A 15,632-nucleotide genomic window follows, 5' to 3' on the forward strand; every position below is an offset into this window, starting at 1 on the left:
GCGCCAAACCATAATAGTGCGATAATTGTCGGACGTAATTTCATTTAATCCTAGATGCTTCAAGTAAGTTTCGAATATGATTGCCAAAGACAGTTCAAAGTAAAAAATTTTGGGAACCATTCTTGGATATTATTCCTTTCTTGGCTATCATCTCAGAAAACGGATTCATGTGATCTTCCAGGGATATTTACTGTCGGGCGCCATCAAAGTGTATCTACTTCTCAGACGTGATTTTGCGCTTTTTTTAATCTTTGACCATTCAATAATTTTAATTAAAAAAAAAAAACAAAAACAATTGGGCGCCATTTGGTACCAAGTCTTGCAAAAAGTTTGACTATTTAATAATTCCAAAAGGTAAATTTTTGATGGATTTTCAGACAAAATCTAATGGTTGTCAGGGAGTACAGGGTGAGACAAAAAAAATGCAACAAAGTCAAACGTCATAATTTTTACATTTTTTTTAAAAAAATTATTGAATGAAAGCAAAAAATGTCGGAAATTTAGAATAAGTTTAGATTTGTTCGAATTGGTCACCCTTGGCACGAATTGTGGCCTTCAAAGGTCAATGAAACCGTCACACGCTGCCCGAATGTTGCTCCGCAGTATTTTGGCCCCATTCCCGGCGAAGCGCTTGCTTGAGTTGATCGACACTTTGGTATTTTTTAGTGCAAACCTTGCTTTCCAAAATACTCCAAAAACAATAGTCCAACGGATTGGTATCCGGAGATTTTGGTGGCCATTGTGCGCTGGAAATGAAGCGAGGAACCTTAGTTTGTAACCATTCTTGGGAGGCGCGTGCTGAGTGCGATGCTGCTGAGTCCTGTTGGAATTTCCAAGGTCTGCGGCCAAAATGTTTGCGTGCCCAAGACTTTAATACACCCTCCAGAATATTTTCGCGATAATATTCGGCATTTATTCTGATGCGACGGTCGATTAATACGAGCGGAGAGTTATGGCGGCCCACACCATCACCATGGCAGGCGCTTGACATCTGGTGGCCAACTGAAGGTGCACATTCTTTCTTTCTGTGGCGGTGTAAGTTCTTGCACTTTTTGGAATTTCGATGGCTTTACCCCGAGCTCATTTTTCAATATGTGCCGAATGGAATATTGCGATATGTTCAGCTCACGAGCCACGACCACTGCGACTCGGCTTTCGATCAAATCGCTTCTTTACTTTTCGAACCATTTCTGCTTATGTTGCTGTTTTCTTCCGTCCACTTCCTTGAAGTCGGGCTACGCTACAAGTTTCACGGTAACGAGCGATGGTAAGAGACACAAAAGATTTATTCACATTTAAATGCTGGAGTGCTCTAACGATAGCCTCTTGTGGTTTTCCAGCCAAATTTAAAGAAATCACACTATCACGCTTCCATTACGAATAGATTTTGTTTTTCTGGAAAATTCTCACCAAAATGCTTTTGTACGTTTGTAAACAATATAATGAGCTGCCACTTTTTTCATCTCACCCTGTATATTGATGAAGTTCAGTATTTACAGATTTTTGATTTGTGCCCATCGTTACAAATAAGGCCCTTTTGCATTAACTCTCCTAATTGGGCGCCATGTTTTGTGTCTTAATTTATCTAATCGAGAATAAGAATTATTTTTCGAGTTTGTGGTTTTAATTGGGCGCCACTCTCACGTTTTATACAAATTCTTAGTTCTTGCTGTAGGAAGATCAGTAATTAATGATTTTTAACCTCGCTTGGGCGCCATTTTTGTTTTTTACTGATTTTAATTAATCGGAAATAGGACGCCTCTCTCATGTTTTTGTCAACGTTTAAAGATTTTTTATTTACACCCTGCATAACGAATCAGGCTTTTCACGCTAACTCAATCGATTGGGCGCCATTTTTGGGCTTTAATTATTTTTAATAATCGAAAATAATAACTATTTTGCTTGGGCGCCACTCCCATTTCTGGTCATATTTAAAGATTTTTTATTTGAGCTCTCCGTACAAAAAATCGGGATTTTCACATGAACTTGACTGCTTGGGCGCCATTTTTGTGCTTTGAATATTTTTATTTTTAGATTTTAAATAAGAACTATATTTGAGTTTGGTAATTTGCTTGGACGCCATTCTCACCTTTTCTGCTTTATTTAAAGACTTATTTTACTTGTACACAAATGAGGTTTTCTTACATTAACTTTCCCGATTGGGCGCCATTTAATATTTTGACTACGAAAAAATTATTACGATCATATTTTGGGTGTATTATAAGTCGTGTTATTTTTCTTCAGATCTCTAAACAATTTGGCAATGACTTCCAGTATTTGTAGACAAATATGCACAGGCTCAGGCAGGCTGCAGTTGTGAGCAAACACAGACACAACTGTTAATGTGAAAACGGCTTCGAACTTTACGTTTATTTATATTTGTCTTCTTCCTCAAAGATAACGACTATTTTCTAATTTTTCTTGAAAATATTTTTTTTTATGGATTTCTGGATGCTGTTGTTTGTAGCTATTTTTACGATAGAACATTTAAGAAAAAATCTTTGGAGAATGTTGCAAATTATGATGAAATGGTGATGATGATGGCCAGGCCAGCCAACCAGCCGGTCAGTAAAGAAAAAGTATTATGAATTAATTAGCACACGTAACTGCAGTTGGGTAAGAGAGTGAGTGTTTGGCGTTCCCAAACAGACTCTTCAAGGTGGAAATATCGTTCGGCCATCTCTCGGTCTACCGGCCACCTGGTTTGATTGGTTAAAAGATGAGACAAGAAGAAAATGCTAAGAATGAAGCAATGGCCAAGTATTCACTAATGGGTTCTCTTCTTTTATGGCATTTTTTCGAACTTCCTCTTAATTTCCATTTTTCATAAGTGGGCCATCGAGACTTCGGACAGTGGATGGGTTAATAACCGATATTAGCGGCTTCAAACATGCAACTTTGTGTTTGATGATATGTTTGGTATTCTCACTCGTTTTTTTCTTCTTCTTAATATCCAAATCGTCGTTTTTCTAACTGACCTGAGGTTAAATGCTAAGCATTGCTAATAGATTGTTTGTGTCTTCTTAGTTTTATTTTGAATCTTCTGGCTGTTAATGATGGGAGTTTTGAGATTATTGTTGTAGACGTAATTTGCGTAATTCAAATCTCTTTTTGATTGTTCATTTTTTTGTTTTATTTCCGCAATTAATCAACGCAAGTTGGGTTTCCATCGTATCATTTTAACATCAAACAACAGGCTATCAACCTAATCAATTTTAAAATCGTTTCTCATTTTGATTTCAACTTTTTGTTATTTAATATGACATTTAGAATTAATTTTAATTAGTCTCTTAGAATGAAGTATTTTTTATAATTATGTGATTTTATTTTTATATTTTAATTTGAGATTAAAATTAAATGACGTTGATAGAATATCTTGGGAAGATAAGATAACTTTAAATGGTTATTAAATAGAATAATTTATTTGGGAACAGAAGGTCTTAATAGGGATTTTAGTACAAAGGTAACTTCTGAAAATATTATTCTGCAGAAACCCTTTACCTTTTTCTAAGACAGTTTGATGACCTTTTTGCACCTCCATGAATACTAGGGTAAGCCCTATTCCATACAAGATATAATGAAGACTTTCTTGCCCAGACAGAAGATTTTACAAAGGAATGCGAGTCCTTCCCACGAAAAAGTATTGCTCTGCAGAATATCTTTTTGAGAGCCCTTCTATGAAAAGACCGTCTTCCTCAGATAAGGTTTTGTAAATAATTTCTTTAGGAAAGACCCAGTAAATATCATCTCTCATGGAAGACATTGAGTATTTTTTTTTTTTCACATACGAACCTGTGAAGGTCATCTTCCAAAGGATATCTTGTAGAGGAATTCTGCTACAGACGACCTTGTGTTGATCTTCTGTCATAGGGGATCGTCTAATGGATGTCTCTTACAAAATACCTTTTGAAACTTTTTTTTCATTGGAACACTATTTGAAGATGTTCTTCCATAAGAGACTTTGCGGTGTCCTTCTTTGTAGAGTTTCATTCATAGACGACCCTTTGATGTTCTTCTCCAACAGAAAAAATATTTCAGGTCTTCTTATGTAGAACCCTTCTGTCGGTTTTTTTTTTATAGAAATTGTTTTTTCCTGTACTAGGCTTTCTGAAGGTCTTTTCCACAGATCGGTCTCTTTTCCTTGAAATCCTTCTGAAAGTCTTTTCAATAGAAGAACTTGTTAGAACTAACCGGTATGAGGTCTTTTCCCTTTCTTTAGAAAGATTACCTATAATAGAAGTAAATATCGATAACAAGATTTTCCATAGAAAATATTATCGATAACAATATTTTCAATGGAAAATACTATAGATAACAAGATTTTCTATAGTAAATATTGTCGATAACAATAATTTCTATAGAAAATATTGTCGATAACAATAATTTCTATAGAAAATATTGTCGAAACCAATAATTTCTATAGAAAATATTGTCGATAACAATCATTTCTATAGAAAATATTGCCGATAACAATCATTTCTATAGAAAATATTGTCGATAACAATCATTTCTATAGAAAATATTGCCGATAACAATCATTTCTATAGAAAATATTGTCGATAACAATAATTTCTATGAAAATATTGTCGATAACAATAATTTCTATAGAAAATATTGTCGATAACAATAATTTCTATAGAAAATATTGTCGATAACAATAATTTCTATAGAAAATATTGTCGATAACAATAATTTCTATAGAAAATATTGTCGATAACAATCATTTCTATAGAAAATATTGTCGATAACAATCATTTCTATAGAAAATATTGCCGATAACAATAATTTCTATAGAAAATATTGTCGATAACAATAATTTCTATAGAAAATATTGTCGATAACAATAATTTCTATAGAAAATATTGTCGATAACAATCATTTCTATAGAAAATATTGTCGATAACAATCATATCTATAGAAAATATTGTCGATAACAATAATTTCTATAGAAAATATTGTCGATAACAGTAATTTCTATAGAAAATATTGTCGATAACAATAATTTCTATAGAAAATATTATCGATAACAATAATTTCTATAGAAAATATTGTCGATAACAATAATTTCTATAGAAAATATTGCCGATAACAATAATTTCTATAGAAAATATTGTCGATAACAATAATTTCTATAGAAAATATTGTCGATAACAATAATTTCTATAGAAAATATTGTCGATAACAATAATTTCTATAGAAAATATTGTCGATAACAATAATGTCTATAGAAAATATTGTCGATAACAATAATTTCTATAGAAAATATTGTCGATAACAATAATTTCTATAGAAAATATTGTCGATAACAATAATTTCTATAGAAAATATTGTCGATAAAAATAATTTCTATAGAAAATATTGTCGATAAAAATAATTTCTATAGAAAATATTGTCGATAAAAATAATTTCTATAGAAAATATTGTCGATAACAATAATTTCTATAGAAAATATTGTCGATAACAATAATTTCTATAGCAAATAATGTCGATAACAATAATTTCTATAGAAAATATTGTCGATAACAATAATTTCTATAGAAAATATTGTCGATAACAATAATTTCTATAGAAAATATTGTCGATAACAATATTTTCTATAGAAAATTCAAAAATGATAGATTCTTGGAGGTTCTGGAACAGAGTAGTTAGTTATGTATTAACCTATTTTACGAAGCAAATATATTCTCTTGCGATCATCTATATTGAATATATTACCGGCAACGGTATTTTGCGAACAAAATATAAAGAGATTTTGTGTCGAAAATGTTTCGATAACACGATTATTTCAGCAAATATTGCCGATAACAAGATTAAAATTTATTTCCTTCATATTATTATAATAATTTCGTTACGTCTTCTTTTTATGATTTACATAATCCTACCTTTTCTTCAATTGTGCAACAATTAATTTCCCAAAAAAATTCCACAACTTTTTTGAACACCAGCTAAAATTCAAAAAATCTCTTCGCCTGCTTAGAAAAGAGCAATGGCATCATTTGACAAAGCGACGAACACGCGACAGTATTAAGCAATTACCGATGACATTTTATGCAACATCACTTAACCTTATCAGGTTTAAATCCAGCCAAATTTCATTGTCACCAAAAATAAAAAAAGCCAACAACAATTGTTTGGAAGCTCCTCACAAGCTGAAGATGCCTGCAAAATACCAATAACAAAAAAAAATCCCCAACAAAACTTTCACTACAACATTGTTAAAGAGGTTTTCCTTTTCAACTTTGAGGAGGATATTTGAAAAACTTTTCACAACCAGCTCGAAACATAACAGAAAATTCGCAATGTCAGGCTTCTTTGAAGATGCCCCCATCTTCCATTGGGGTCCTTATGCAACCACAACGTCGTAACAGTGTAAAAGTGTGAGCAAACATACTTCAAGGCTAGTGAGGGGGCGAAACCACAAATTCGATTAGAAAACAAAGCTACACACCTTGCTGCTTTGTGAATAAATCGATTGGTTCCTTTTAGTTTCGGTTGGGAGCTTCATATTTCAAACGTTATTTAATTTTATTTTTGGGAAAAATCATTCATTTTTGCAGCGCATTTATATTTGTCGTGGGTTGCAAGATGTTTAGCTTTGATTAACCGGAAATTGTCTGGCGTGAAAAATGTAAATTCCCGCCGTAGAAATGAGAAACATGGATGGCATAGCATCGCAACTCCTTTTGTCTTGCCAGTTTAGTGTCACCACAAAGTTTTCCAACTTATCTTCCGACCATTACATAAACTCTCTGTCAGTTTTCGCAAGCAGTCCATTGTCCGCCTCTCAGACTTTGCCACCTTTGTTACCGCAAACTGGCTGCTTCCCTGATGGTTGGCGGTTTCATCTTCATGGGATATTCCTTGCAGCAATGTCACTACCATTAGCCACACTAACGATGATGTTGGTTTTGCAGCTTCGACTTAAACTTGTTTCCTTGGACAAAACATTTGGTTTTGAACTTCTAATAAATGGGATTCGTTGTTGTGGTGCATCTTCGCCAGCCATCCAGTCAATACTTCCGCTAATGTTGCCAACATAAACTTGATGACATTTTCCTCCTAAAAAAAATTGATAAGGAGTGTAGACTGGTCTGGTAGGCTGCTACCCCCATGATCTTTTTTGTCTAGTGATGAAGAAAACGTGAAACATGCCAAATATCCAAGACATTGTAACTTGGAAAGAAAAAAAATTTCAAATTTTCTCAAAGGTAAAATATCTAGGAAAAATATTATCGATAACAAAAATTTCTATTGCAAATATTCTCGTTAACAAGATTTTCTATTGAAAATGTTTTCGATAACTAGAGTTTCTATTGAAAATATTACCGATTACAAGATTTTCTATAGAAAATATTACCGATAATAATAATTTCTGTAGAAAATATTGTCGATAGACTTTATTCTGCAGAAAATATTGTCGATAACAGAATTTTCTATAGAAAACGTTTTCGATATCAGAAATTTCTATAGAAAATATTTTCGAAAACAAGATTTTCTATAGTAAAAATAAATAAATATAAAAATAAAAAATATTTTCGATAACATAATATTCTCTTAAAAATATTTTCGATAACAAGATTTTCTATTGAAAATATATTGCCGATAACAATAATTACTATAGAAAATATTGTCGATAACAATAATTTTAATAAAAAATATTGTCGATAACAATAATTTCTATGGAAAATATTCTCGATAACAATAATTTCGATAGAAAATATTGTCGGTAACAACAATTTCAAAACATTGTCGATAACTATAATTTCGATAGAAATTTTATCGACAACAATAATTTCGATAGAAAATATTGTCGGTAACAACAATTTCAATAGAAAACATTGTCGATAACTATAATTTCGATAGAAATTTTACCGACAACAATAATTTCGATAGAAAATATTATCGATAACAATAATTTCGATAGAAAATGTTATCGATAACAATAATTTCGATAGAAAATATTGTCGATAATAATAATTTCTGTAGAAAATATTGTCGATTACAGTAATTTCGATAGAAAATATTATTGATAACAGTAATTTCTACAGAAAATCTTATCGATAACAGTAATTTCTACAGAAATTCCTATCTACAGCAATAAGTTTTATAGAAAACAATAATAATTCTAAAGAAAATATTATCGACAACAATAATTTCGATAGAAAATATTATCGACAACAATAATTTCGATAGAAAATGTTATCGATAACAATAATTTCGATAGAAAATGTTATCGATAACAATAATTTCGATAGAAAATGTTATCGATAACAATAATTTCGATGGAAAATATTGTCGATAACAGTAATTTCGATAGATAATATTGTCGATAACAATAATTTCGATAGAAAATATTGTCGATAATAATAATTTCTGTAGAAAATATTGTCGATTACAGTAATTTCGATAGAAAATATTATTGATAACAGTAATTTCTACAGAAAATCTTATCGATAACAGTAATTTCTACAGAAATTCCTATCTACAGCAATAAGTTTTATAGAAAACAATAATAATTCTAAAGAAAATATTATCGACAACAATAATTTCGATAGAAAATATTATCGACAACAATAATTTCGATAGAAAATGTTATCGATAACAATAATTTCGATAGAAAATGTTATCGATAACAATAATTTCGATGGAAAATATTGTCGATAACAGTAATTTCGATAGATAATATTGTCGATAACAATAATTTCGATAGAAAATATTGTCGATAATAATAATTTCTGTAGAAAATATTGTCGATTACAGTAATTTCGATAGAAAATATTATTGATAACAGTAATTTCTACAGAAAATCTTATCGATAACAGTAATTTCTACAGAAATTCCTATCTACAGCAATAAGTTTTATAGAAAACAATAATAATCCTAAAGAAAATATTATCGACAACAATAATTTCGATAGAAAATATTATCGACAACAATAATTTCTACAGAAAATATTATCGAAAATATTATCGACAACAATAATTTCTATAAAAAATAATATCGATAACAAGATTTTCTACAGAAATTATGATCAATTACAAGATTTCCAAAAGGAAATATCGATAGCAAGATCTTCTACGGGAAATGTTATCGATGACAATATTTTTTGTAAAATAAATATAGCCGATAACAATAATTTCTACAGATAGCCAGATTTTCTATAGAAAATGCTATTATTAACTATAATTTCTTTAAAAATTATTATCGATACCATAATTTCTAAGGGAAATGTGGTCGATAACAATTTGGGCACCGTAACATTACGTTTGGTTCATCCCACAGCGCCAGTTCTGCTTACCAAAAGTGGGCACATTATATCACAACCACACCTTCATACCAAAAAAAATCGGATTTTGTATCTTTTACCAATTGTTAACCACTGTTCCACCACTCCGTCGCCATGAGCATAATTTTAAACCTGACCAAACTTAAAGAAGCAACCAATAATAGCGATTATTCCAAACAACCTCCAGCGTCATAAATCAAGGAAAACTCATCATCAGATTGCTGCACATAACGCCAACAACAGGCAATACGATTTGGCAGACTGTTGCAATGCCATGCAACGTTTAGTGCAGGCATTTTTGGCCACAGTTGCGATGGCATTGATGATGCCAACTCTATTACCACGACGACGAGCAACGACAACAACATTATGCTAAATGTATCCACTTTTTCATGGTCAGTACAATTGACTTGGTTAGTCCTCTTCGGAGTTGAGTATTTTTAAATGCAATTTACAAATTTATTTAAATGACTTTACTTTTTTGGTGTAAAGAGAGAAACTTTTGATTTCATCAACAAAATGTGAATTTAATTATTTTGTTGGTTTAGCATCTGCAGATGCTGATGATGGAGGTGTTAATTATGATTAATTTTAATGTGGTGGAGGTGATGGGGCTCATTAGAGTTGCGGGTGATATTTAATCAAGTGACATATACGTCAATCAATATTGGCACTATTTTCTTTGAAAATTATTGTTATTGTCAATATTATCTAGGGATATTATTGTTATCGACAATATATCATATGAAAATTATTGTTATCGACCATATTTTCTTTAGAAATTTTTGCTATCGACATTATTTTTTATAGAAATTATTTTTATCGATAATATTTTCTTTTTAAAATAGTGTCATGGATAATATTTTCTATAGAAAATATTGTTATCGATTGTATATGCCATACAAAATCCAGTTATCGAAAACATTTGGTATAAAACCTATTGTCATCGGTCATATTTTCTGTATTAAATAACTGTTATTGACAATATTTTCTATGGAACATTACTGATATCCTTTAAACCTTTTTTTTACCATATATTTTTGTAAAAAGTTGTTATCGATAACATTAAAAATCATTGTCTCTTTAAAAAACCAATCCTACATTCATTCGCCTTCAAATTTCTCTATCAAAAATTTTTATCTCTACTGCTTATGAGGCAATTGAAAACATTAAACTCTTCACGGCTGTCATTGTCGAACGAATCAACGACCGAACGAGCGGGCCAAAACTGCAGTCTACTGAATAATGATGTTGAAATCAAAAGTTTCTTGGAAGTTTTTTCGTTGATTTTATGAGAACGACATGCCACACATATTAGCAACGCATTATGACTGCGCATAGAGCATCTGCGAGCGCTGATGGTTGTGGAAGCTAACGCTTGCTAGCTGTCAGCTATTAACAATCATTGCGCGCGGTGATTAATTACTTGTGGTGCGTATTTATGACCAGTATGTGACAGATCAACGAACACAAATACGCTCCACAGTTAAGCGAACAATGTATGGCCATTGTTTGAATTCGGTTGGCGATGCTTTTTTTCGGCAAGTGATCATTGCAATTGTAGCGTTTGCATGCTAAGCGCAAAACGGCAGCCAAATGAAAATCATTCAAAGGCAATTATACATTTCTGTTCGCTTTCTTCGGAGGTTCATACAACTTTGTATGTGCAATGGGCATTACACGCACTATTCGGTTCCTTGCGTTTAATATATTAAAGGAAACAGTGGTCTGTAGGCAAGATATTCTAAGAAAAATAAATATTATCGATAACAATAATTTTCATGAAAAATTATGTCGATAACAATAACTTCTATAGAAAATATTGTCGATGACAATAATTCCAATAGAAAATATTGTTGATAACAATAATTTCGGTAGAAAATGTCGTCGATAACAATAATTTCGATAGAAAATGTGGTCGATAACAATAATTTCGATGGAAAATATTTTCGATAACAGGGGTTTCTGTAGAAAATATTGCCGATAACAGGATTTTCTATAGAAAATACTGTCGATAACAATAATTTCGGTAGAAAATATTGTCGATAACAATAATTTCGATAGAAAATGTGGTCTATAACAATAATTTCGGTAGAATACATAGCCGATAACAATAATTTCTATAGAAAATATTGTCGATAACAATAATTTCTATAGAAACTATTGTCGATAACAATAATTTGGACATAGAAAATATTACCGATAACAATAATTTCGATAAAAAATATTGTCGATATTTTTTATAGAAAACTTGGTCCTTATCCATGTTTCCTATAGAAAACTTAGTCGTTATCGAACTTTTTCTATAGAAAACTTTGTCATTATCGATGTTTTCTATAGAAAATATTGTCGTTATCGATAATTTCTATAGAAAATATTGTCGTTATCGAACTTTTTCTATAGAAAACTTTGTCATTATCGATAATTTCTATAGAAAATATTGTCGTTATCGATAATTTCTATAGAAAATATTGTCGTTATCGATAATTTCTATAGAAAATATTGTCGTTATCGATAATTTCTATAGAAAATATTGTCGTTATCGATAATTTCTATAGAAAATATTGTCGTTATCGACAATTTTTATAGAAAATATTGTCGTTATCAATAATTTCTACAGAAAATATTGTCGTTATCGATCATTTCTATTAAAAATATTGTCCTTATCTATAATTTATACAGAAAATATTGTCGTTATCGATCATTTCTGCAGAAAATTTTGTCGCTATCGATGCTTTCTATAGAAAATATAGTCGTTATCGATGCTTTCTTTAGAAAATATAGTTGTTTTCGATGTTTTCTATAGAAAATGTAGTTGTTATCGATGATTTCTATGGAAAATACTGTCGTCATCGATACAGAAAATATTGTCGTTATCCATATTTTCGATGTAGGAAAAATTGTCGTTATCGTTATTTTCGATGTAGAAAATATTGTCGTTATCGATATTGTCGTTATCGATATTATCGTTATAAAAAATATTGCTGTTATCGATATTTTCGATACAAGAAATATTGCCATTATCTATATTTTTTAAAGAAAATATTGCCGCTATCGATGGCAAATAAGATACGATTTTTTTTTTCAAACATTTTCTAGATAAGATACTTTCGATTAAAATGTTTTGTTGACTTGTTGCACTGTTCTTTCGAGGAAATCATATTCCAACGATGCGTTCCTTCTTTGCTTTGAAATCTTTTGATGCTCATTGAATTTAATTGCTTACAAATCCATCTGTGTTTCTTCATTGCAAACAGAAATCTAGGCCCACCACAAATACTTTCGAATTTGTTTCAAAAACAAAACGCCACACTTAGTCATAAATAAAAGCAAAGCATTGTTTTCAAAAAAACGGCTGTCATAAATCTTAAGCCGCCCTCCCTCTATTCATCGGAGACCATCAGAGACAGCTGTATGTCTTCTCCGCCGCAGTCATCATTGGAAACAAAACCTACACTTGTTCTACATATCTCCATCTTCGACATGAAAAACATTCTGTCCGCCGTGGATCGAAAGAAAGAAAAAACAGAACTTGAATTGAATTTCCTAGAAAGAAAAAATAACAAACAATGATTGCTAAAGGTTTTGAAATGTTTTCATTTTCTGTTCTGATAGCCCACTTCTAGGCCATCCATCCCATCCATGAAAGTTACAAGACAATTAAAACCAGCCGCGACAATAATCCACTTATGTTCGTTCGTATGTATGTAACACTCAACGCTGAGCTATGGCGACAATTCTTATTGTCCCATCCCCCAAAAATGCTGTTTGTTTTACGACACTTTCTCCAGAATCTCAAGAAGTTGTTTTTGTTTTCATTCTTCTGCCATGCCAAACAAAAAAACAGATTTTTATTATTTTTTATAATTCTGTTTTATTATTTTTGTTACCTTTTAAATTGTATAGAAAAAACCAACACACACACATATGTTTCGACCTCCAAAGCTTATCCATTATGTCTTCTTTTTTGTGTTTCTTTTGAAGGTTCTCCAAAGAATTGACGATGTCTCATTGATGTGTGATAAACGTATTGCCAGTCTGAAGAAATTAGCATTGAAACCACCGCGTCCGGTCCAGACTGTTACACCAGAACCGGCAGTGCCGCTACAGCCTCCTGGCGGGGCTCCACATCTGTTAAGGCGTAAACATAAGGTAAGTTTCGAGAATGATTTCTATATCGGATTTTGAGGGGTTTTATGGATAAAAATATTCTAGGCTAGCGTAGAAATCAATAAAAGTGACTTTTTCTGCAGTTGGAGACGTTTAAAGCGTTTGAAAACACCTTAGGGGTCTTCTGCAAACGTTATATTGTACAGAGAAAAGTTGGACATGGTCTTCTCTCTCCAAAAGACCTCTAAAGTTTTTTTTTGTTCGTAGAAAACTTTTGAATGGTCTTCTTTCCACGGGAGATCTTTATAGAATCTTCTGTCGAAAGAAGACCTGTTAAACGTCTTCTCTCCATGAAAGAGCTTTTGGGGGTCTTTGGTCCATAGAAGACCATTATAGGGTATTCTGTCCACAGCGGAACTAAGAGATTTTCCATCGACAATTGAAGGTCTCCTGATCACAAAAGATGTAAAGGGTCTTCTGACCACAGAAGACATTGAACGGTTCTTCTGATCACAGAAGGCCTATAAAAGGTTTTGTGGCCACAGAAGTCCTGTAAAAGGTTTTCAAATAACAGAAGACAAGTAAACGGTTTTCTGACCACAGAAGGCCAGTAAAAGGTTTTGTGGTCATAGAAGGCATGTAAAAGGTTTTGTGGCCACAGAAGGCCTGTAAAAGGTTTTCAGGTCACAGAAGGCCTGTAAAAGGTTTTCTGGTCATAGAAGGCCTATACAAGGTTTTCTGGCCACAGAAGACGTGTAGAGGGTATACTGACCACAGAAGACCAGTAAAGGCTCTTCTGACCACAGAAGACAAGTAAAGGCTCTTCTGACCACAGAAGATCTGTAAAGGGTCTTCTGACCACAGAAGACCTGTAAAAGATTTTCTGGCCAAAGAAGACCTGTAAAGAATCTTCTGACCACAGAAGACATGTCAAGGGTCTTCTGACCACAGAAGACCTGTAAAGGGTCTTCTGACCACAGAAGACATGTCAAGGGTCTTCTGACCACAGAAGACATGTCAAAGGGTCTTCTGACCACAGAAGACCAGTAAAGGCTCTTCTGACCACAGAAGACAAGTAAAGGCTCTTCTGACCACAGAAGATCTGTAAAGGGTCTTCTGACCACAGAAGACCTGTAAAGGGTCAGAAGACCTGTAAAAGATTTTCTGGCCAAAGAAGACCTGTAAAGAATCTTCTGACCACAGAAGACATGTCAAGGGTCTTCTGCCCACAGAAGTCATGTCAAGGGTCTTCTGACCACAGAAAACCTGTAAAGGGTCTTCTGACCACAGAAGGCCTGTGAAAGGTCTTCTGACCACAGAAGACATGTAAGAAGGCTTAGAATAATATATAAAACCTCTAGAAGGTCTGATGCCCACAGAAGACCTCTAAAGGGTCTTCTGTTCACAGAAGTCCTGTAAAGGGCTTTCTGTCCCTAGAAGACCTGTAAAGAGTCTTCAATCCGTAGAAGACCTTTAGAGGGCCTTTAGTCTTCTGACCACAAAGGACGTATATATTCTGACCATAGAAGACCAAAAAGGATCTTATGACCGCAAAAGGCCTGTAAAGGGTCATCTGGCCATAGGAAACCTCTTAAGCATCTTCCATCCACAAAATTCCTCTAAAGCCGTTTTCTGTCAATAGAAGAATTTTGAAGAGTCTTTTATTCATAAAAGATCTGAAAGGGAGTTCTGGCCACAGAAGACCTGTAAAGGGTCTTCTGGTCGTAGGGTCTTTCGACCAGAAGATCTGCAAAAGGCCAAAAATGTATTTTGTTCATAAAAAGGATTTTAGCTCATAGGAGACATTTAACGGCTCTTCTATCTGTAGAAGACACTTTGAAGACGCTTCGGTCTATAGAAGACCTTTAAGAGCTCTTTTGTCCATAAAAGTTAAAGTACCTTTTCTTTATTATAATAATTTCGAAGAATGAATTAAAAAATTTCCACAATGTCGTAATGTCAGCTTTTGATAATGTCCATGATAAATGTCGAAAAAATATCCGCATGTGAATAAAATCCATAAACAATGACCCAAATATTCTAAATGTGGTCAATGACTTGTTGCCGCATGGTAATACGAAAATAATTTCAATTAAAAATGTTTTCTTGACATGCAAAGAAATTTCTTATCTCAAAACATAACTTTTATGCTCATCATCGTCATCAACATCAGCGCTGCAACAAAAAAGAAAACGACATAATAAACTACATATTTCTGCTGAATAATTTTGCAGAA

At 32.5% G+C, this 15,632-nt stretch overlaps 1 protein-coding gene across 7 annotated transcripts in view; it reads left to right on the forward strand.

Annotated features, from left to right (window-relative positions):
• The window catches only part of LOC101889805 (guanine nucleotide exchange factor DBS), a 260,338-nt gene that overhangs the window by 112,550 nt on the left and 132,156 nt on the right, over positions 1–15,632 (forward strand). For all 7 annotated transcript variants that reach the window (XM_059120097.1, XM_059120100.1, XM_059120099.1 and 4 more), the window contains exon 11: positions 13,271–13,438. In XM_059120097.1, coding sequence (XP_058976080.1) covers positions 13,271–13,438 — 168 coding nt within the window. The remainder of the gene's footprint in view (positions 1–13,270; positions 13,439–15,632) is intronic.

The sequence above is a fragment of the Musca domestica genome, unplaced genomic scaffold (assembly GCF_030504385.1).
Source record: "Musca domestica strain aabys unplaced genomic scaffold, Musca_domestica.polishedcontigs.V.1.1 16, whole genome shotgun sequence".
In the NCBI taxonomy this organism is placed as follows: domain Eukaryota; kingdom Metazoa; phylum Arthropoda; class Insecta; order Diptera; family Muscidae; genus Musca; species Musca domestica.